The sequence below is a fragment of the Prionailurus bengalensis genome, chromosome A2 (assembly GCF_016509475.1).
Source record: "Prionailurus bengalensis isolate Pbe53 chromosome A2, Fcat_Pben_1.1_paternal_pri, whole genome shotgun sequence".
Classification (NCBI taxonomy): Eukaryota; Metazoa; Chordata; class Mammalia; order Carnivora; family Felidae; genus Prionailurus; species Prionailurus bengalensis.
In genome coordinates this window covers 26,285,227-26,307,542 of record NC_057348.1, presented here as the reverse complement: position 1 = coordinate 26,307,542, position 22,316 = coordinate 26,285,227, and the positions used below count along the sequence as shown (strand labels likewise).

Genomic DNA, 22,316 nt, shown 5'->3' with positions numbered 1-22,316 from the left:
CAACTTGGGGATAAGAACCTCATTTTTCCTATCTCCTTTTTAAATGTTTTTTAAAGTATTTTTTTTAATGTTTGTTATATTTATTTTTGAGAGAGAGACAGAGAGAGAGAGAGAGAGCAGGGGAAGGGCAGAGAGAGAGGGAGACACAGGGAGCTCCAGGCTCCGAGCTGTCACCCCAGAGCCCAACGCAGGGCTCGAACCCACAAACCGTGAGATCATGACCTGCGCCGAAGTCGGAAGCTTAACTGACTGAGCCACCCAGGTGCCCCCTCATATCTCCTTTTTAACCCACTGATAGCGTGATATGAACACAGCCAGTACAACAGACATTAGGAGTGTGGGCTTTGAATCAGATAACGTGTATCTGAATCCCAGAATACCCATGTCCGAATTTGGCTAAGCCACTGTTTCTCCAAGCGTCAGTTTTTCCATCTGTAAAATGGAGAGAAAATCTATCTAGTAGTGATGCTGAAGGGCATCTTTGGGTCCATGTAGCCATGTAATAGGTATCTGAATGCCTCTATCTGAGGGCCTGCTATTTGCAGGCTGCAGTCAGACTGGCACAAAAAAAGTGCCCTCCGAATGGCACTGCTTGGTTTTCCTTGGATTACCGGGTAAGGGAGGAATTAGGCCAACCCAACGGTGACTTTACACCCCAATTCCTTCCTAAGGAGTCTGTGTGAAACCTCCATGTAGAGGCCTAGCCTCCTGTTGCTGGTCTGATGGGGAGAGAGACTGTTAGGGCAGCTATACTTCACCGTACCTCCAGGAAGCCCCCCGGCAAGCCAGGTGACCTTACCTGTGATCTTGGCCGTGAAGGGGCTGCCAGGGATGTGCTTGTCATTGTACTTGACCAGGATGCTATAGTCACCTGGCAGGGTGGGCAGGTAGGTCACTGTGCATGTCCCATCTTTGTTGTCAATGCAGCTGATTTCGGCCTTTGAAGGTCCCTCGATAGCCAAGTCTAGGCCCCCTGTGGATGGGAGGAAGGAAGGAGAACCTTTAGGGAGACAAAGATTCCTTGTTTCAACAGGGATCACACCTCATCCAGGGCAGTCCCCATGTGAGGAACAACAGACTGACACACGCCACAGGAGCCACAGGCCAGGGGCACATCAGAACAAAGCAGTTCACATGATAAAATTGTCCACTGGAAAGACACTCCACCATCTGATTTCTTCACTACAAATGACCCCGAAGTTCTCTCTATTCTTAAGGATACTTGGGACGTGAAAGGAATAGCATCCTACACACCAATCATGCATGTGGGAGAGTCACACACACACAGCCCTGTTGGTTGGGCACTGGATGCCATCCTGAAAATCCCTGGGTGGGCGCCTGGCTGGCTCAGTAGGTGCAGTGTGTGACTCTTGATCTAAGGGGTGTGAGTTTGAGCCCTGCATCAGGTGTTGAGATTACTTAAATATAAAATCTTAAAAAAAAAAAAAAAAGAATCACAAATTTAGAAGTTTCCACGATGACAATGGTCATAGGCATAGAGCTTTATCTGGAATGGGCGGTAACACATGTAGTCAGTCCGCTTGATATTTGTACATGTGCAAGATAGAACAAATGCAAAACCATCATTTTCCCAAAACATGCTTAAATTTCAGGCAAGTCACATAAAACAGTTCATATAATCAATCTGATTTCGATCAGAACACAGAGGACTTCAGAAGTTCTGTTTTGGGTAAGACAGAGCAGCTGTACATAAGACATTTATGAAAAACGGGGTGCCTGGGTGGCTCAGTTGGTTAAGCGTCCGACTCTTGATTTTGGCTCAGGTCATGATTTCACAGTTTGTGAGGTTGAGCCCCGTGGTGGGCTCCACACTAACAGCAAGGAGCCTGCTTGGGATTCTCTCTCCACCTCCTCTCTGCCCCTCCCCTGCTCCTTAATGCTCTCTCTCTCTCTCCTCCTGAAAACAAACAAACAAACAAACAAACAAACAAAAGCTACCCTGGAAATGTGTCCACCTAACTCTCCAAATGGATGGCCAGAAGCATAAAACCACATAACCACACAGTACCTTCTCCTGCATCCTCGGTGACGATGGTGAAGGTGGCAGTTTTGTTGGCCACTCCATACACTAGGCCTGGACCGTATGCAGAAACACTCCCACTGTTCGGGTAGTTCACGTAGAACTGGAGTGGGCTCTCTGGGTTTGCAAAGAACACAAAATTGAGGGGGACTCATGGAGGGACAAATACATACCTTGGACAACCAGTGTCTTAACATTCACCTAATAGCAAGCAAGGCTGGTATCTCCTACACAGAGGCAGAAATTGAAAGGAAACTCCAGGGGCACCTGGGTGGCTCAGTTGGTTAAGCGTCCGACTTTGGCTCAGGTCATGATCTCATAGTTCGTGAGTTTGAGTCCTGTGTCGTGCTCTGTGCTGACAGCTCGGAGCCTGGAGCCTGCTTCAAATTCTGTCTCCCTCTCTCTCTCTGCCCCTCCCTCATTCTCGCTCTCTCAAAGATAAATAAACATTAAAAAAAAAAAAAAAAAGGAGACTCCAGTAGAGTTCACCATGCTAGGACACCCAACAGGTCTACTTGCTGCCGTTCTTTCAATCACTGCACAAGAAAAACAATCCCAAGGTTGCTCCAGTCTAGAGGGGGGCCCAAGCAGGGCAGTGCAGCTCAACTTAACCAATAAGGAGGAAACATCTGGCCATGTGGAAAAATGACCCACTACTAGAGGGAACACAACTGGAAAGGTCTTTTGGGAAGGCCATTTACCATGCTTTCAAAATATAAGGCCCCATGAGGCCCCTAGGAATGTATCCCTAGAAATCTTTCTCCCTACCCTGCTCCCAGTCCTGTACAAGGACTTCATTTCCACAGTGCCCAGATCCAAATTAGGGAAAGGCTGCAGTGTCCCAACAATAGGGGGTCAGTTAAATAAACATTGGTCTACTTGTGCAGTTCATTAAAAACAATGAGGAATGGGGGCGCCTGGGTGGCTTAGTCAGTTAAGTGTCCAACTCTTGATTTCAGATCAGGTCATGATCCCAGGGTCATGGGATTGAGTCCCATGTTGGGCTCTGTGCTGACAACACAGAGCCTGCTTAGGATTCTCTCTCTCCTTCTCTCTGCCCCTCCCCCATGGATGTGTGTGCATGAGCGGGCTCTCTCTCTCTCACAAAAATAAACATTAAAAAAAACAAACAATGAGGGAGATCTGTGTATATTATACTTGAGAGATTATCTATAATGTGTCTCATTATAAAGAGGAAAAGGAAGGGCACCTGGGTGGTTCAGTTGGTTAAGTATCCGACTCTTGATTTCAGCTTAGGTCATGAACCCAGGGTCATGGGATCAAATCTTGTGTAGGGCTTGTGCTGAGTCCCTGCTTCAGATTTTCTCTCTCTCTCTCTCTCTCTCTCTCTTTCTCCCCCAACCCCGCCTCTGCCTCTATCCCCTGCTCATGCTCTCTCATACTCTCTAAAAATAAAAATAAAAAAGAGAAAAAGGCAAGTTGCTATATAATATTAATGCCATTATCTCATTTCCTTGGAAGAACAAATTTATGTATGCATGTAGGTAGGTACAGAGAGAAACATCTGGAAAGATACACACCCCAGCAGTGGAAGTAGAAGGGAATGGGAGAAGACATTTTTTTACTTTCTCTACATCTGCATCTTTAGAATATTTAGATAAAAGTAGATAATATGTTTTCACTTTAAATGAACATTATGCACACATGTATGCATGAACCACAACAAACATATCAAGCTGGGAAAAATATTTGTTAACTTCTATCACAAAGGGCTAATCTCTCCAATATTTAATTTGCTCTCAGAAACTGTTATGACAAAGCCAATACAGAATATTGGCCAATGGCCAAATGGAAAAACCTGGCCAAGGAAATAAGTGCTCAGTTCACAGAAAAATATAAATAGTCCTTAAACATACAGAAAGTTGCTCACTCTCATTCACAAGGGAAATACAAATAAAGCAACACAAAGATACTGGTTTTTGAACTGTCAGTGTGGCCAAGATCCAAAAATCTGACAGCCTATTATTCCACTGGCAAACTGGTGGAAAAGCAGGTGCTGGTCTACATTGCTGGTGGGTGTCTGAATTGGGGGAGCCCCACTGAAGGGCAATTTGGCAAGATCGATCAAAATGATAGATGTCTATACCTGTGCCCAGCAATTCCTACCCTGGGAACTAATTCTCACAGATATACCTTCATGAGAGTGAAATGATGGAATAAAGGCCATTCATTGCAGCCTGACTAGCGACAGCAAAAGGGAGAGAAGAACCTGAATGTTCTCCAATGGGGGGAAGGGTGAAATCTATCACGGTTTATCCAAACGGTGAGACATGCTCTATCATTAGGACACGCAAAACTCTCCTGGATAGACAGTTAGACTGGAAAGGGCAAGGTCAGAGCCATGTGTAGTGTATGCTACTATTTATGCATAAGTGGGAAAGGGCTTAAGAATCTATATTTCCTGGGGCATCTGGGTGGCTCAGTCAGTTAAACGTCCGACTCTTGATTTTGGCTCAGGTCATGATCTCATGGGTCCTGAGTTCAGGCCCCCCACCAGGCTCTGTGCTGACTGTGCAGAGCCTGCTTGGGATTCAATCTCTCTTTCCCTCCCCCACTTGTGCTCTCTCTTTCTCAAGATAAATAAATAACACTAACAAAAATTTAGGGGCACCTGGGTGGCTTAGTTGGTTGAGCATCCAACTTTAGCTGTCATGATCTCGTGGTTCGGGGGTTCGAGCCCCGTGTCAGGCTCTGTGCTGACAGCTTGCTCAGAGCCTGGAGCCTGCTTTGGATTCTGCGTCTCCTTCTCTCTCTGCCCCTCCCCCACTTACACTCTCTGTCTCTCAAAAATAAATAGATGTTAAAAAAAATTTTTTTGAAAAGAATCTGTATTTCCCATTTGTTTATAGAGTCTTAAAAATGTTCTGATATCCAACATAAAAAATTAACAGTAGTCAGGTTCAAGGAGAGGTCAGGTGGCGATACAGGTGGGAAGGAAACTTTTCCCCACATCATTTTTTAAACCATGTGGAGATGTTGCCTACTCAAAATATTAAATTTAAAAACAGAGAACCATTTGAACAATTAAAAAAAAAAAACAAACAAGAATAACACTGTGCTGGTTGATGGACACAAAATCTGAGCTGAATTTCCTTGTCAAGGGCACTGTGAACATAAAGCAGCTTGTTCTCTCTCCCGCCCCCAAACCCCACACTCCATAGGGCTCTGTAGGCCAGGCTGGAAAGTCCCTTCGTGCGCCTCACATTTTTCTCCCAGCTCACCCTGTGGCTACACTCGGCATAGTGACAAAGACAATCATGAAGCTAAGGGCCTGAACTGTGACCCAGGATGCTTAGCTGCATTGTCCCTTCTGGAGAGTGGCTGGATCTGCTGGGGTCACAGGGCTGTTTGGTTTCACAGGGACACCGACACTGCCTTCCCGATTCTGCCACCGAGAACTGTTTCCCACACAGCAGCCAACTGAACGTCTCTGCAAACCTCCCAGACATTCAGGCCCAAGTCTTGTTGTCCTGTAGGGAGTGCTGGCCAAGGTGCCAAGCCTGACTCACCAGGGATGTGGCTGCCCATGTATTTGATGTGCATCTCATGCAGCCCGACTTCAGTGGGGGCGTATCTGACGGTGACTGTGCCGTCCTTGTTGTCCACAATCTCAGGCGTGGCCGTCTTCCCAGAAGGCATGTGGACCTCTCCTGTTAGAGCACAGGAAGAGAGAGCCATGAGCCCACCAGGGGCTTCCCCCGGAGAAGCTGAGCACAAAGGCCCAGGTGGCCTTCAGAGGCAAGAGCACTCACTGCTGCCTGAAGCATCCAAGATCCACAATGGGAAAACAGACACGTTTGCCTTTATTTTGTTCCCTTTTTCTTCTACAAATGCAGCAGGCAACTCAAGTAAAGAGTTTTGTACTTTTGTTCTGACAAATGAGAAGCCCACACAAGACTAGAAAAGACCACAGGCCAGGAGAATTAGCAGAGTATCAACTCAAAGAGAATGAGGCATTAAAAGGAGGCTAGAAGAGAAAGAAACTCTTGTACAATAGGCTTCAGTGTCAATGTCATATCTGGAAAGGTGCAAGAATAAGAGAAGGCAGGAAAAAAGGAGGGACAGGAACCCGACAGTCATAATCTCAGGGGCTCACGGACTGATCCCCCACAGCAAGAAACAAGGGTGCTAGGTTCAGGACCCCAGGTGTCGGGGACAGGTGGAACCACCTCCCAGGAACCCTTCTGGAAAGCTAGTGCAAGCCAGTGAGAACAAGCGGCTTTCACGACAGTGCTTACCGGTGATTTCTCCTTTTCTGACCGCAAATGGAATGACCAAGTCGAAAGGCTTAAAGCCCAGGCCGTTCATGTCACTCACTGGGACATAGGCCTCTTCGGTTACCTAAAAACAGGAAGCAGTGGTCACTGGGTAAAGTGGACAACCGTGTGGGCCAATGAAACAGCAGAGGGCAGAGAGCAACTGGGAATTTTGCAAGCTAGTGCAGCCGGGGTGTGGGGACGTGGTTGCCCGTACAGGACGGGCTTAGTCTAGCTGCCCCCAGGGCCAGAGCAGGACCTGAAGGACTGGAGAAGTCATGCTGACCAATTGCTAAAAATCACTAGGCAGTTTGCTTGTAAAATTCCCAGCAGTGCTCACGGGACAGTGGAAAAGTAAGAGACAGCAATGTCTGAGTCCCAAGAGGCTCCACCTGGAAAGGTTTAGTTGCTTGTGGCCTGGAAAAGAAGGTGTGTTTTAAGTGGCAGAAAGTAGCAGCGGGTGGCTTTCCCCCTGAACAGAAACCAAATGTGCTAATGGCGGCTGAGAGTCAGCAGGAGGGCTTGAGGAGGGCCCATCTTTCTCTGAACCGCGGAGACAGGCTACACCGAGCGTGATCACAGACATGACGGCTGGAGATTCGTGGAGCGCATACGATGACACGGGTGGGTCTCATTACAGAGGAAGCGGGGATCATTGTGACGGACTGATCAGTGGGGCACAAACCAATGACCAGGACACCCAGAGGGCTGAAGCAATCCCCAGAAGCAGGCTGCAGCTTTTCTGAAATGAAGGCTGAGTAAACACAGAAACGCAAAAAGGAGAAAAAAAAAAAGTGTACCCAGGGCCTGAATCCGGGGGAACATGCATTTACCGGTGCCTCCTCCACGGCCTCGACTTCCCCATCTGTGGCCTGGTCAGTGGCAAATGGAGATTAGTTGGGAATCACATTGAAGGGACATTGCTACTTAGATGCTACAACCTGAGGCTGGCTTCCTCCCCATCTGCTCCGTCTTGCACAGCAGGGAGCCACTCCCTCCAGTGGGAGCCTACATTCTTTCTCCCCTTGTGGAGAGCGAGTGGGATCCTTTCTTCAAAGGTCAAATCCACATGCCCTTTGAACCCACGATCCCACCTCTATGAAGCAGGCCTATCGACATGCTAGCAGGCAAGTCCACAGGTAAGTGATGTATGCAAGGTGTTTTACCACAGCTGTTGATGGTCATGAGAACATGACCTAACCTAAAACGTCCAACTGGCAGGGAGTCAGGTAAGTAAATTATGTAAACCTGTACACCTGAAGAAGCTACCAAGTCTGATGAATTAATGTGGAAGGGTACGTATGACACCCTGAGGGACGGAAGCAAGTTACAAAGCAATGTGTGTGATGTGACCCCACGCATGAAGTTGATGTGTGTGTTGTGCAAATGGGAAAAATGAACACTAGTCACTTCTGTGGCATGAAACTGGAAAAGTGGTCTCCTGTTATTTGGTAAGGGTCCATGGTCTTAATAAGCTCATTTTTGCTTCAAACCACAGACTTCATGTTCCAATCGACCTGATAAGGGAGGGATCATCTTTTACCACAGTCAACAACGAACTGGAAGGCCACCCCCTGGAGGAAGGCCCACATGCCTGCATTTACTCCTTTGTATTTTGGCATCTGCGGAAAGGGGACTTCATTTAAAAACGCTTCAATTTTTGAAACAGCCCTCTCCCCATCTTCTAGGGCTCTCTTATACCGTGGGGCCATGCAGGGGCAAATTGGCCAGGAGGACGATCTTTCAATGGCCACGCTATGGCCTTCAATCCATTCTCAACAGTGATGAGCAGATAAGCTGGCTTCATGATGTATTTAACTGAACCAGCCTGCTGGGCCTCCCTGATACATGAGCTGTGAAGGCAGTACTGTGTGTTCATGTCCTTTTGGCCACAAGTCTGTAGAGAGAGGCAGGGAATCCACATACAAAGAAAGTCTATCTAGGTAAGGCTGGAGAAAGCTTGGAACAGGAGAATAAAGACCCAAACCAGGTACTGTGGGTGACTGCCCTTTTCTGCCTAGCTCATTGCACCAGCAAGGCCCGGGGACCACTCTTCCATGATGCCTATATATTCTAATTCACCAGATAAAACCCGCTACAGGCTAAAACGGATTCTTAAAACTGTAACTGGGGCCCTTCTCTGGAAATAAGGATATAAACTCTCTAGCTGCATTTCTTTTCACCCTTTTCTATTGAAGGAGAAAAACACTCCCAAATGAACAGGCTCAAAGTTGACAAGGGCTTACATCCTTGAGACAAAAAGGAGCCTCCAGATTCTTGGCAGAATGTTTACAGATAAACAAATATCTATGGAAAGGGGGAAAAAGGGCTACAATAGATTACAGACTGTTTGGATGGGAGGCGTGGCCTTCTCTTTGGAATGTAGTCTCTTCTCTATCACTACATAAAGTGAAATCGTGAGAAGGGGCTTCACAGGCTGTGTGGGGCCAAGTCACAGAGGCCTTATAAGAACTTTGTGGTTGAGCACCGCTGTTGCCCGTGGCACCAAAGGACACTGTGTAAGGGGAGACCCATAGCACCTGGTGGCTGTCCACAGCAGGCACTCTGGGCTCAGTGAACTTGAGCCTGAGCCTTGTTCCTATACCTCACCTGCAAAAGGGCCAACAATGCTTGGTTTTCTGAAGGTCAAATGAGATTTCTAATCTTTTCTTGGCTGAAGAACCTTCATAATCAGAGGAAGGTCCAAAAGTCACTCGCTGAAAATTAAAGAACCTCACCATTCTCTGGCCCAGAGGCCCACATAATGGTTTCCCTTTGCACCAGGTGTTACTATTCAAAAGACATGCTATTTCCCGCACCTATGCAAAATCTGAATCTTTCCAAAACAAAACTGGAGGTACTTTGTGTCCTGGGATACAAGTCAAGTCTGCAGACATAACGGCATCAGGAACCTCTCTCCTCAAGGCCATGGAGATGAGGGAGGAGGAAGGAGGAGAATAAGCAGAATAAAAAATGTGATGTTTTACTTACAAACATTTTTTGTCAAAGTGTATCTTTCTGAGCTGGGCTTAGGCCAGGATATTGCTTAAGACCCTTAGCATGACAGATACTTTGGTGGCCAATAAGGTTCCTTAGAAACTCTTAGAGCCAAGGGTCTCTGGATTTCTAGAGATTATTCTAGGACTCTATAAGGTCATGACTGCTTAAGAAAAATTTTTTGAAGAAAAAAAACTGGAAGGGGATGTTCTAGCCAGGATTTAACAAATGGCAGCTGTTACTATTTCTATCCTAGCAGAGTGCTCTAGGGAAGGAATTTTCCTTACCATGACAGTGAAGGGGCTGTTGGGAATATCAACGCCGCCAAAGCGCACATAGATCACATAGGTGCCTGGCTTGGCGGCCGTGTAGAAGATGTCGTAGGTGCCATCCTCGTTCTCGATGACATCGGCCTCAGCCTCGGTGCCGTCTGGGGTCAGAACCGTGCAGGTCACTTTCCCCTTCCCAGCGGTCTTGGCATCAACCACAAAGCCCACTTCCTCGCCAGTTTTCACAGTGGAGGCGATTCCAGGACCTGTAGAAAAGTTCAGGGGAAGAAAATGGAAGCTCTAGCTGTAGACAAGGGCCCTGGAGGCCCGAGAACAAATCTCACATTCATGTGGGTGATTCAAGGTTCAAGCATTCAAGGGTATGGGGATGACGGTCAACTTCCCTAAACAAATATATATTGGGCATTTTCTTAAGGGCAAGGTACACACCAAAGTGATCCAAACACGGTCCCTGCTCTCAAGATGTTCCTAACCTAACAGGCAGGCAGATGTAGGCCAGGCACCAGGAATGACAGCTCAATGTATTGTGGAAACGCGGAGGAGGAGCTAAGTACAGAAAAAATTATCAATTGTTCTTCAGAGAAGAGTCCTGTAGTACATCTCTATAAATAAAGTCCTAAGAATGTATATCCCAGGGTTGCCGCATTGACAAAGGGCTTTTTGAGATAAGGGGAATGGCTGAATTCTGAAGGACAGGTACTCTTGGCTAGGGGAGACATAGAACCTCTGTCCCCAAACCATGACTAGTCTCTATCTGTCTGACTTGTGGCACCCCTTCATACAGGATCCACATATCAGGAAGTGTAGAAGAGTGAACTAAAAGCACACTGGCAAAACAATTTAAAAAACCCTCCAAGTGTGTAGAAGCAACAGGGAGTGCTAAGAACATGTTGCTCAGACAGTGAGTAGTAGAAGGAAGCCTGGGGCCAATTTGTGGAAGGCCTTGAATGACAGACAGAGAACTGTGGCCTCCGAGAGCCCCCAGGCTGAGAATATTCTGCTCAGGATTCCGCCCCAGCAAAGGAGGGAATAGGGCCTGGAAAGCAGGGAGTAAGTCCACACCCAGTATCATCACTCCCACAGGTTAGCAAAGGCAATCTAGTCGTACCTGGCACAGCACAGACCTAAGAGGTGGCAAATTGGACTGGCCAGTGTTTCAAAATTTCTCGATTTTTGAGCCCAAAATTGCCAAGTTGAGGAGTTTACAACTTGCTCTAAAAGCCAAAAGTTTTTCCCCATTCAGAACAAGAGAAGATAGGAGAGAAATAGAACACATCCACAGTGGACCTATGTGTGATGTAAAGAGAAGCAAATCTGTTTCATCTCAGAGATGGGGATTCATGTTGAGGAATCTGGTGCAGTAGCATCAGAGTAGCAAGAGCTGTTCTTAGAAACGGAAGGGCCCATGACGGTCTTCATGTCTTAGAAACTGAAGGAAGTATGATGCTCAAATGTATTCCTGGAGACATTCTGAGAGATACAGGCACAGTCTCCAGTGCTAAGGAAAAAACCTAGATCCTTGAACGCGTTTCTCTAACGCTGACCTGAAATGCTCTTGAATAAATCTTAAATAATTAAACCATCGACTCATGAAAGGGAGGCACACATGTGCAGCTTTTCATGGGAGCCACTATCTCTCAACCAAAGCGCCCACTTCAAAAGTAACATAATAATAGCTTCCATGCGCCTGGCACCGTGCTAAGCATTGTTCATGCCTGACCTCATCTGATCTTTGCAATAACCCTGCAAAACTATCTCTGATCCTGAGAAGAGTTTCTTGAATTCAAATGTTCTCAGAAAGATCTTCTATCTGAGTCTGACTGAAGCTCAGGGTGGTTGAGCAACCTGCCCTAATCACGTAGCTATTAAGTGGTAGAGACGGGCTAGCCCTTGGCTTTCTGACTCCAAAGCCCACACTCCTGACCTTGACCTGCACTCACCTGTGGCCAGACACTTGCTGGCATCTCCTGTCTGTGTGGCCCGGATGCGGTAGGGAGACAATGGGATGTCATCCCCCCCATAGGTGACCCCAATCATATAGCGTCCGGTCTTGTCAGGGATGTAGGTGACGGCATACGTGCCATCTTTATTGTCGTGGACAGTGGCTCTTTTGGGTTTTCCCTCTTGGTCCTGGGAATCACAGAGAAATGCTATTTAAGATGTTGTCATCAAGATGTAGAAACCATTCATGGGAAACTGAAACACATTCTGCTCATTGATTTGCACCCCTCTTCAGGAAGAGACAGAATTACTGGCTTAATACAATCTTTTTGGGGGGTGGGGCTAGGGAGAAGAAAGAGTCACAGATCTCTTTAACACCATATGGACATGGTCAACGTTTAGGAATTTTTCGGTCAAGTGAACAAGTAGTGATTGAGCTCCGGATCCACTGAAATACAGGGAGACAAGAGGGCTCCTGCACTTGCACCACCACATCCACTCTCTCCCTTTTCTCTTTAGTAAAAGGTGCCCAATTCTTGGCTGGGTGCACTGCTCCCACCTCCTAGCATCCTCTGCTACCAGGTATGGCCATGTGACTTGTGACAAAGTTCCAATAAATGCGAGAGAAGTGGAAGTACACAGGGCTGCTTGAAGTGGCTCATTGACTCGAAAGTCCCCTTTTCCCCTGCTGCTCCTCTTCCTCCTTCCAGCCTGCCATGTGCATCAGAGGGCCCGTGGTCCACGAGGAGGCCTCCAGCAGAAGCCACAGTCAGGACACAGGAGCAGAGAGATGGAGCCTGCTTCTCTGGGGAGCCATATAGCACCCAGGTGGCTTGCCTCCCGGCTTGTTTAAACAGAGGGAATAATCCCATGTGTTTAAGCCGCCACTCTTGTTTGCCGGGTATATTGTGATACGCAGCAAAGCTTAGTCCTAACTAATCTGATGAGTAATTGAAAACATTTTAAAAGAAAAACAGAGGAACAGATATAATAGAGATCAAAATACATGAGATTCATCCACAAGTGGTATTTGGAGCTACCCCTTCAGACCTCTCACTCAGGAAAGCATGTTTGTTCTCTGGCACAATTACTGACTCTCTGGTCGGAAAAAAAAAACAAAACTGTCAAACACTGGCATCAGGCCAGAAATTGGTTATTAAAACCTTATTCTTATCCCTGGCCGGGAAATCAGGTCTTTATTAATAAAGTTGGACCCTAGAAGATAACTCAAAGTTACCGTTATCTGAACAGCAAGCAGGCCTTCCCCGGCATCTCTGGCATCGATTGCAAACTCCACAGGCAGACTGGCAGGCACACCATAGGAACTGAGGCCAGGGCCACTGGCAGTCACTTTGCTGGCATCATATGTGGGAAGGACCTTGACCTTAAAGGGACTTGAAAGACACACACACACGTATCCCCAGTCAGTGTGGATACCATCAACCCCTGCTACATCTTTATCTCCCTTACACAGAGACTGGGCTTGAAATGAGGGATTTCTATAGCAGATAAGATAGCGGGTGACTTAAGTACCTTAAACCCAGCAGAAATTTACAACCATGTAACCATCATATGACAGACTGGCTTTCCCTGAGTGCATTTCACGCGATACACACTAATCCCCAAGTTGATTTGGGAGACAAGGTTAACTCACTGTTGTTATGCTAAGAAAATGGTTACCAAAATGGGAAGGGAATATTGGAATTAAGAGACAATACTGGAACAAATAATTAGAATAATAAAATTAATATTCTATCATCTTCTTTTCTATTTTTAGAATGCTTTAGATGGTGAATTACCTATTAACAAAGTAATACATAAATATAATATATAAATTATATATTTCTATATACCTAGAGCTATATGTATATTAGGGGTATGGGCAAAATTTTTTCATCTTTTTAAAAAAATTTTTTTTTTAACATTTATTTATTTTTGAGACAGAGAGAGACAGAGCATGAACGGGGGAGGGGCAGAGAGAGAGGGAGACACAGAATCGGAAGCAGGCTCCAGGCTCTGAGCCATCAGCCCAGAGCCCGACGTGGGGCTCGAACTCACGGACCGTGAGATCGTGACCTGAGCCGAAGTTGGACGCTTAACCGACTGAGCCACCCAGGCACCTCTAAAATTTTTTCATCTTAAGGAGTAGAAAAAGAAACCTTCAGAGGCTGTTTGGAGAGTGGAAGAATGCAGGAAACATTTCATATTAATATGACTAAGGAATAGGTTTCTATCCAACACCCTCTGGGAATGCTATTGCCAACCAAATACTCAAAAGAAGTAAAAAAGTAAAAAAAAAAGTAAAGAAGTCAAAAAGTAAAAATCTTTGTCCTAATCAGAAAACTACTTGCAAGGCCACCAGAAAGAAGACTTTGATGAATAAATTTATTCCTTGTTTCTTCAAAGATTCCCAACTCCTTAATTTTAGCTTGTCTTTAAATTAAAGATGGCTGAAAAGAACAAAGTAGGAGGAAACAGGATGCTAAGAAAGGAGCAGACACAAATATCAAGGCTAGTGTATTGATATACTTGTGCAGAGCATGCAGGTTCTTGGTGATACCTGCTGATCTGATGGGTGGATGGATGGGTGGATAGATGGCTGGGTGGGTGAGTGGGTGCGTGGATGGATGGATGGATGGATGGATGGATGGATGGATGGGTGGATGGACGGTTGAGTGGATGGATGGATGGTTGGGTGGATGGATGGGTAGATGGGTAGATAGACCAGTGGGTTGGGTGGATAGGTGGATGGACAGATGGATAAATGAATGGATGAGTGGATCACCAAGGCAGTGCTGGTCAATCCTGCAGAGGAGTAGGCTTCAGGCTGGTTTGGACCCCCTTCTGTAAGTGTCAGGAGCTTACCTACGAGGGATCTCTTCATCAGCGTATTTAACCGAGACCATGTAAGGCCCCTCCTGGGATGGGGTGTAGGTCACTGTGTGTGTGCCATCCCCATTGTCCACTATGTTCACCGGCTCCACCAGGCCTGAGAACAGAAATGAGAAGTCTGAGGAACTGCTTGGACTCTCCTTCACTCCACCCTGGGCTGAGTTTGCAACAGAATCACATTCATCCCCAAACCAATCACATTGGTTTCCACTGATGAGTAACATTAAGGCAGGCAGGCCATAATCAGAGGCCTGAGAAATCACAGGAGACAGGATCCCCAATTCATGGTTGCAGAAATGACCCCAAGAGACACCTTTAGCTTTCTGTTGGCTAAAGTACACTCAGTCAGCCCTTGAGTATAATTAAGGAGACTGCCCGTGCTTGTGCAAAGATGCATGTTGCAGACATGCTCTACCCTTTCAAGCTGGTTAGGCATGCTTGGGATGTGGCAATTTTACTGTGTAGCTGAGGAAGGGCCAAAGAGTCCACAATTCTGAACAGAAAAAATTAACCATTGGGCTGGCCAGTCAAGACTTATGGCCACCTTTGATCAAAGACCAGTATGGCGCCGGCAGGATGGGCATAGGTGCAGGACAGGTGAGGGTGTCAATCTCATGGGGTGAGGGGACCTTCAAAGTGATGCCTACAGGGGATGGTTAGAGACTATGTTAAAACATAATCAAGGCATGCATTGGGTTGGTAGATTCCAGATCCCAGTTCTGAACGTGAGCATCAAGGATGGGTTAACGGCAGAGTAGGTTAAGCAAAGCATGGTCTACTCAGTAAGCAAAGCAGAGGAGGCAGGAGCAAGGCAATTTGAAGGATGAAGCCAGCAAGAGGCATTCAGGTCACATAAATTAGAGCAGCAGGCAATAGGAAAATGCAAACCTGTCTCCGTAAAGTCACCCTTCGGGTCACCTTTAAAGAACTCTGAAATGGCTTTCAAGGGGCTGCGCCATGACTGGGAATCCACCTCATCAACTAAAATTAAAAGGCTGTTACTTCAGAATCCTCCATAATAATATAATAGAGGTAGATATCTAAGTAAAGCACCCCCCTCTCTCTCTCTCTCTCTCTCTCTCTCTCTCTCTCTCTCTCTCTCTCTCACACACACACACACACACACACACACAGGTCATACAAGCTCAGTAACTATTAGAATCAGATTCCAGCCCCATGACCTCATTTCCCTCAAACCACGTCTGCCCTGAGCTTCAAAGGGCATAACCTCCTGCTGAACCCCATTAAGGAGAAAGTTCCTCTTCAAAGAAGGAAGCCCCCAATTGCCATTTCTGTGAAGCCAAGAACACATCACTGGGGAAAAATCCAGATAATTTAAGAAATTAAGCAGAGAATGGCACACTTTAAATGCTAGAAGAGGAAATGTGATTGTCTACCAAATAAGGTAAACTTCAATGCACTTCAGGGCTTTGTCCCAAAATGGCCTGCTAGCCTTACTGAACCCCAGCGTTCTAGGCTGCCAACAGGGCAGGCCAAACTGGCAACAAAGGCCATTTCCCAAGAGACCCTCTCCCTCCAGGAAGTTGGGACAATGACAAAGCCATGTGTCGCATGGGAGGAGTAGCTGTCATTTCCAGAAATTTGGAGTGTGTTCCACATGGGCACAAAGACACCTCGAAGAAAATTATCACCTCCAACCCCATTGCCCACCCAAATTCCAGACCAACCCCAGTCACCTCACAAATGCTGAAATGTGTAATCAAGCAGTTTTAACAGTATTATATGGGAGAGCCCAAAGACTACTTGCTTCATCTCACTACTTAAGAAAAATAAAAATTTAAAAAGACATTTAGAGGGGCTCATGGGTGGCTCAGTCAGTTAAGTGTCCGACTTTGGCTCAGGTCATGATCTCACGGTTTGTGGGTTTGAGCCTCACATTGGGCTCTGTGCTGACAGCTCAGAGCCTGGAGCCTGCTTCTGATTCTGTGTCTCCCTCTCTCTCTGCCCCTCCCCTGGGGCTCATGGTCTGTCTCTCTCTCTCTCAAAAAAAATAAATAAAAAGCATCAAAAAAAAAATTTTTTTTAATTTAAAAAGACACTCAGAGCCATATTATTAAATAGGGGAAAGACCACTAGAGAAAGAAGAGGTCTGCCTGCTTATTAAGCAGGAGCTTCTCCTGTTTAGAGTATGGAGCAATAAAACAATTTAAGAAATTTAATTTTAAGTTCATGACCAAACTCAAAAGTAAAGTGCCTGCTATGGCTCACAGCTGCCCCCATCTGGGGCAGGTGAATGTCAGCAGGGGGGCAGGATGCATATTCACCTCGTGGGCCCAGGACCCTCACTTCCAGTGGGGCCAGGCCGGCTTTGCTGCTGTCCACTGTGAAAGACTGCAAGATGCGAGCTCGGACACCGGAGCCCAGTCCGGGGCCAGCAATCTTGACCTTGCTAGGATCCACGACATCTTTCACTGGAACTCTGAAGGGACTGCCTGGAAAACAAGTCACAGGATTCTGAGCACAGGAGCCTTGCCTTGTGTGCACCCAGAATCACACTGCTGCTCCGCATGGGCCCTTGGTGGTTTGGACCTCAGCCAGTGCCCCCCACCTTGCTGTATGTGCACCCATGTGCATCCACTCCATCTAGACACTGTGCCAGGTGCTGGGCCCAGCGTGGCTAATGGCCCTTGAGGAACCCACAATGTAGAAGGGCAAGGCACACAAGACACTGTACTGTCACATAACATGTTAAGGGCATGGACAAGCCCTGGTGGGGCACTTAGAAGGCAATGAGTCCAGTCTTCAGGAGGCCAGGGGAAGCTTTCCAGTGACACTGAAGCTGAGACATGAGAGTGAACAGATAGCACCCAGGGAAGCAGATGGAGAGGGGTTTTAAGCTGTGATGGGCATATGCAGAGGACTAGGTGAGGGGAAAGACAGGCTATTGAAGAAAATGAAGGAAGACAGCTGAGTGGTGGAAGAAAGAAGTGGAAAGGGCTATAGAGGCAGGGAGGCCTTTTGGCCCACATTCAATATTCTCTCCCCAAACAGCTCCCGAGGGCTTCCTGGAATCCTCCCCCAGCAACGTAGCCTGCTTGGTTCCCTGGTCATTGGGTGAACCCTTGCTTTCTCCCTGTCAGCTGTGGTCCTCTGACTCTTTGAAGGTATTGGTTTTAAAGACCAAGTTAACAGAAAATGCTGTGTGATCAGGATTTGCAAGACGAGCACTGAACAGAGAAGCCAGGGCTGGACCAGGGACCCTCATGGGATTCCCCCACCAACGGGGACAGAGGAAGACCTCCTCAGAGCTGAGCCAGAAACGGGAGCCCCAATGGCTCTGGAATCATACCCCCCTCTGGCTTCCAAGTCCATCATCGAGGGGCAGTGATATGCATCTCTTGCTGTGTGCAGAAGTCCTTGTGTTCCCCAAGAAGGCTGGCAAAATTAATGACTTCTAACTGCCACACAAACTCAGGTGTCTCTGCTTTGCATCCCCCCCCAAATTTATCTGTTGTAGAATTAGGGGTGGTACATTACAAGATCACACAAAGAACAGAGACCTTGGCTTTTTACCAATAGCTGGGTTTTGACGGCATCAAAGTTTTCAGCTAGCTGAAATAAATGGCTGACCCTGGCAAAGACAAACATCACCCTCCATGTTTGGGTTTAGGGAAACAAAAGGGAGCTTCAGTTTACAGAGAAACGGCTGAGAATTTCAGTGTCAGCAGGTGATGGCCATCGACTACCCTGAGGCTGATCTCCAAGTCAGAGCCCCCACTGGAAGGTGTCTGAACTCTGCATGAGAGTAGACAAGAACTAACAAAATGACTTTAGACCCGAGGTATGAGGTGGCAGATACCAAGCATTACCTGCCCCCCATGCTGTGCCCCAGGCAGACATCAAAACCCAATCACAACAGCTCTTCTTCCTGATGCCCTTATCCCAGTTGATCCAGTTGATCTAAGAACCACCACCAACCGACCACAGCTGGCCCACCAGAGGAAACTAATAGGCCACAGCGGGTAAACTAATAACTCCACTACAGGTCTGTACCAGGCCAGGAAACACTGGACTATGTTTAACCAATCAGAATTCCCATGAGAGCAAATCAGAAGCTAGCAGGTATGTTTCACAGCTCAACACCACATGAGTTACCTTAGCTAAGCAGCCCAACACTAAGACAACAAACCAACACTTTCCTAAATAACTCTGCCTGGGAAGGGCCTGGGATCTGGGAAAAGCTGGTATTCAGCTCTGAGAGGCAACAGAGAGTCTGAAACATGACGACGTACCATCTACCTCTGGTAAGAAAATTCCAAGTGGGTCTCTCTTTATTGCAATTCTCAAAGATGGCCGTCTGCTTCATGCTCATGCATCAGCCACAGGGGCCCAAGCCTGCACCCCTCTTCTGCAAGGGGAACTCCAAAGCTGATGGCATCCACCAGACCTTCCCAATAAAGTCAGAACGGTGTTGTTATCTCCACGACCAGGAGATTGTCTTCTCCACTGCTCCCTGCCTGGGTGATGATGTGGATACCTACCACATCATCTCTCCTGAGAACAGCCTTCCATCTGTTCTCTGTACTCTCCTCTACCATCCCCCCAACTGCAGAGCTGCAGAGCTCCAAAAGATACCAAAGGCTCTGCATTCTGTCACTGAGCCCTGTTCTTTCTTTGTAGCAGTTATCAGGAGAAGTCGCATAAACACCAGCCAGGAAGTTCCCGGAGCTCAAGAGCTTTGACTGTCTTGTCCATGACTGAATGCGTCTTGACTAGTGCTTATAGGGATTTAGAAAGCTATGATCAGCTGCAAAGCCAAGTTTGAGGAGAAACTTACCAATTTAAGTTTCTTAAACTTAAAGAGACTTAAGCCTTCAAAGAAAATCTAAGCCTTCATAAAATTAAGGCTTAAATGAACATCTGAGGAGCATTAATTTGAGCTGAATGTCAATGCTTTCAGATCAACGTGAGAGGAAGAGTGAGTTTGAACGTGTGCACACGTTTGCATGTAATAAAGGGGGGAAACGTACAGATTCAGGAAACTGTTTGGTCAATGCACACTCCACTTCCCTGGGAGTCAAGTCAGAAACCCAAAAGTAAGCTCCTCAGCCTGGTCCTTCCCCTTCAGTCTCACCCTGGCTTATGACTTTTAGGGCAAGAATAATACTGACCAACCCAAGGCTCTTCCTGCCCCAGGAGTCTTGGGGTAGGGTTCTGACCTCTTTCTCAACGTATTTAAGCCAAGGCATAGGGTGACTCAGAGGCAGCCCCCAGAGTCCTTACCTGTGTCCACTCCATACCACAGTCACCTACCCATCTAGATCTGTATTGAGTGGCAACTGTTTCATTAAATAAGCAGAAGCAGAACCTATGAAAATCCCTCCCCTGGAGCATGAAAGGTGGAGGGCCCTTTGCCACTTAAGTCATATATTTCCTCATTGTTTCAATCATGTATAGCAGTGGTTGTCAACTAGGGATGATTTTGTCCCCAAATGGATACTTGGCAATATCTAGAGACATTTTTGGTTGCCACAAAACGAAGTGGGGTGGAATGCTACTCAATACCCTACAATGCACAGGACAGCCTCCCCACAACAAAGAATTATCCCACTCCCAATTTTTTATGTAATCTCATCAACCCAACATGGGACTCAACCTCACAACCCTGAGATCAAGAGCTGCATACACCACCTCCTGAGCCAGCCAGGCACCCAACAAACCCTGTTTTATAGCCAGTGCATATACTACATCATTAAATAGAAAAGAAATTAATAAATAAAAATTTGAGTCTGTGTGTCTCTTTTGGCTACCAGGACTGTCAATGAAAAACAGAAAGTAAGAAAACACGCCTAAGGTGCGCAAGAACCAACCATAGAATAAAATGGAGAGTTTCAACGTTCTAAAAAAAAAAAAAATCAGCTTTCACTTAAATTAGGTCCTCCAACATGTGAGCAACCATTTGCAGTCAAAATGCCAAGTCAATGTGTTCTGCCATGTTACTGGTCCTCCTGGCAGTTGGGATATTCTTGGAGATGCAGCCATAAAGAAAATTCTCCCTTTGCAGTCACTGCAAATATCAGACTCTTTCTCCACTCAGAAATAAGCAAAACAAAACCTGCTTTCACGCAAAATCAATTGTTCTTTGGGTACCTTTCTGAGGGAAGCCTTACCAGGGATGTGGGCTCCTCCATATGTGATGTTAACGTCATAGTCCCCTGGAGCAAAGGGGACGTACTCAGCGCTGCAGCTACCATCTTTGTTGTCTCTGCAGTTGATCTTCGACTCTGATGGGCCTTCGACAGTTATGCCAAGCCCACCAATTCCTGCCCCTCTGGAAAGTGTGGAGAAGAAAGCACAGTGGTACTAGTGGTTCATGCTAGTCTGCTTATTGCCAAAACTCTTTAAAATCCCTCTATAAACGATCCCATGTAGCCAACCTGACTCAACTACTGTGACACCTCTCACACAGAAGATTTCTCAACAGTATAAGACAGATTTAACCCCTCCTTTCCGATGCTTATTCTTCTTTTGATTAAAAAAAAAAATTTTTTTTAATGCTTATATTGGGCGGGTGGGGGAGAGAGAGAGACAGCAGGAGAGGGGCAGAGAGAGAGGGACAGAGTGAGAATCCCAAGCAGGCTCCACGCTGTCAGTGCAGAGCCTGACACAGGGCTCGAACTCACAAACCCTGAGATCATGACTTGAGCTAAAATCAAGAGTCAGATGCCCAAACAACTGAGCCACCCAGGCACCCCACAGGAGGCATACTTCTAATATCTCACCTAACTATGAGATTGGCTATATATATTTCTGCATTATCAAGTTAAGGCGCTTCCATCTAGTTCTGGTTTGCTCAGCAATTTTATGACTATCACCAAGGGCTTTCTGGTAACTTTTTGAGTACCAGACTCCATGACACATATGCAGAATACACCCATAAAACTCAGAGCAGTTAAACTACCTAAACCTACTCTTTTTAGAGAGTCAACACACAGAACCCAGGACCCTGCTTACCTAGTAACCACGGTGAAGACATTGGGTTTGTTGGTAAAGGCCTCTTTCAACCCAGGTCCTTGGGCTTGAACCCGAGATGGCTGGCAGCCTTCGGTTACAGCCACTTTGAAGGGACTATTTGGGACAGGTACATCATCGTAGGTCACCTCCACTACATGGAGACCTGTTCAAAACAACAAACAGAAACATATTTGTACAGGAGTCACCTATTTGTGGGAAATAACACTCTACTGCAGAGTTTCACCTAGTACCCACACCTACCTGCTATACCATGTTATTTGCAACAAGTGGGTTAAAGAAATAGTACAACATCGGTATGATTTGATTCTTTTTAAATGCACTTGTTGGCGCCTGGGTGGCGCAGTCGGTTAAGCGTCCGACTTCAGCCAGGTCACGATCTCGCGGTCTGTGAGTTCAAGCCCCGCGTCAGGCTCTGGGCTGATGGCTCAGAGCCTGGAGCCTGTTTCCGATTCTGTGTCTCCCTCTCTCTCTGCCCCTCCCCTGTTCACGCTCTGTCTCTCTCTGTCCCAAAAATAAATAAACGTTGAAAAAAAAAATTTTTTTAAAAAAATAAATAAATAAATGCACTTGTTTATTTTTGCTTTCTGTTCACCTGACAGACACATAACTCTCCCTCCCTGACACACATATGCACAAGGTCTCTCCTCCAAGCAAATATCACTACATCTGTATTCAAGTTAGTCATCTTAAATGTATTATCCTGATCTGGAAACACTCCATGCAGTCATTAGCCAAGAGACAAAGGGGAAATCCATGAAATAGAATATACATGCATTTACATAAAGAGATTGGAAGTATCTGCACCAAAATATTTATAGGAATCACATATCCAAGTAATGAGGATATATGGTACTTTTAATTTTTTACCTTTTTGTTATTTAT

At 46.4% G+C, this 22,316-nt stretch overlaps 1 protein-coding gene across 7 annotated transcripts in view; it reads right to left on the bottom strand.

Moving 5' to 3' along the window:
- FLNB (filamin B) overlaps positions 1–22,316 on the bottom strand; it is a 147,280-nt gene that overhangs the window by 22,920 nt on the left and 102,044 nt on the right. For 2 of the 7 annotated variants that reach the window (XM_043587760.1, XM_043587754.1), the window contains exons 23-35: positions 21,414–21,576; positions 20,570–20,730; positions 16,724–16,891; positions 15,327–15,419; positions 14,412–14,535; positions 12,784–12,940; positions 11,546–11,735; positions 9,603–9,850; positions 7,119–7,190; positions 6,301–6,403; positions 5,572–5,712; positions 2,030–2,158; positions 800–973 (exon numbers count right to left, since the gene is read on the bottom strand). In XM_043587760.1, the coding sequence (XP_043443695.1) occupies positions 800–973; positions 2,030–2,158; positions 5,572–5,712; positions 6,301–6,403; positions 7,119–7,190; positions 9,603–9,850; positions 11,546–11,735; positions 12,784–12,940; positions 14,412–14,535; positions 15,327–15,419; positions 16,724–16,891; positions 20,570–20,730; positions 21,414–21,576 (1,923 nt within the window). The remainder of the gene's footprint in view (positions 1–799; positions 974–2,029; positions 2,159–5,571; positions 5,713–6,300; positions 6,404–7,118; positions 7,191–9,602; positions 9,851–11,545; positions 11,736–12,783; positions 12,941–14,411; positions 14,536–15,326; positions 15,420–16,723; positions 16,892–20,569; positions 20,731–21,413; positions 21,577–22,316) is intronic. The other 5 variants (XM_043587755.1, XM_043587756.1, XM_043587757.1 and 2 more) reach the window with 5 other exon arrangements.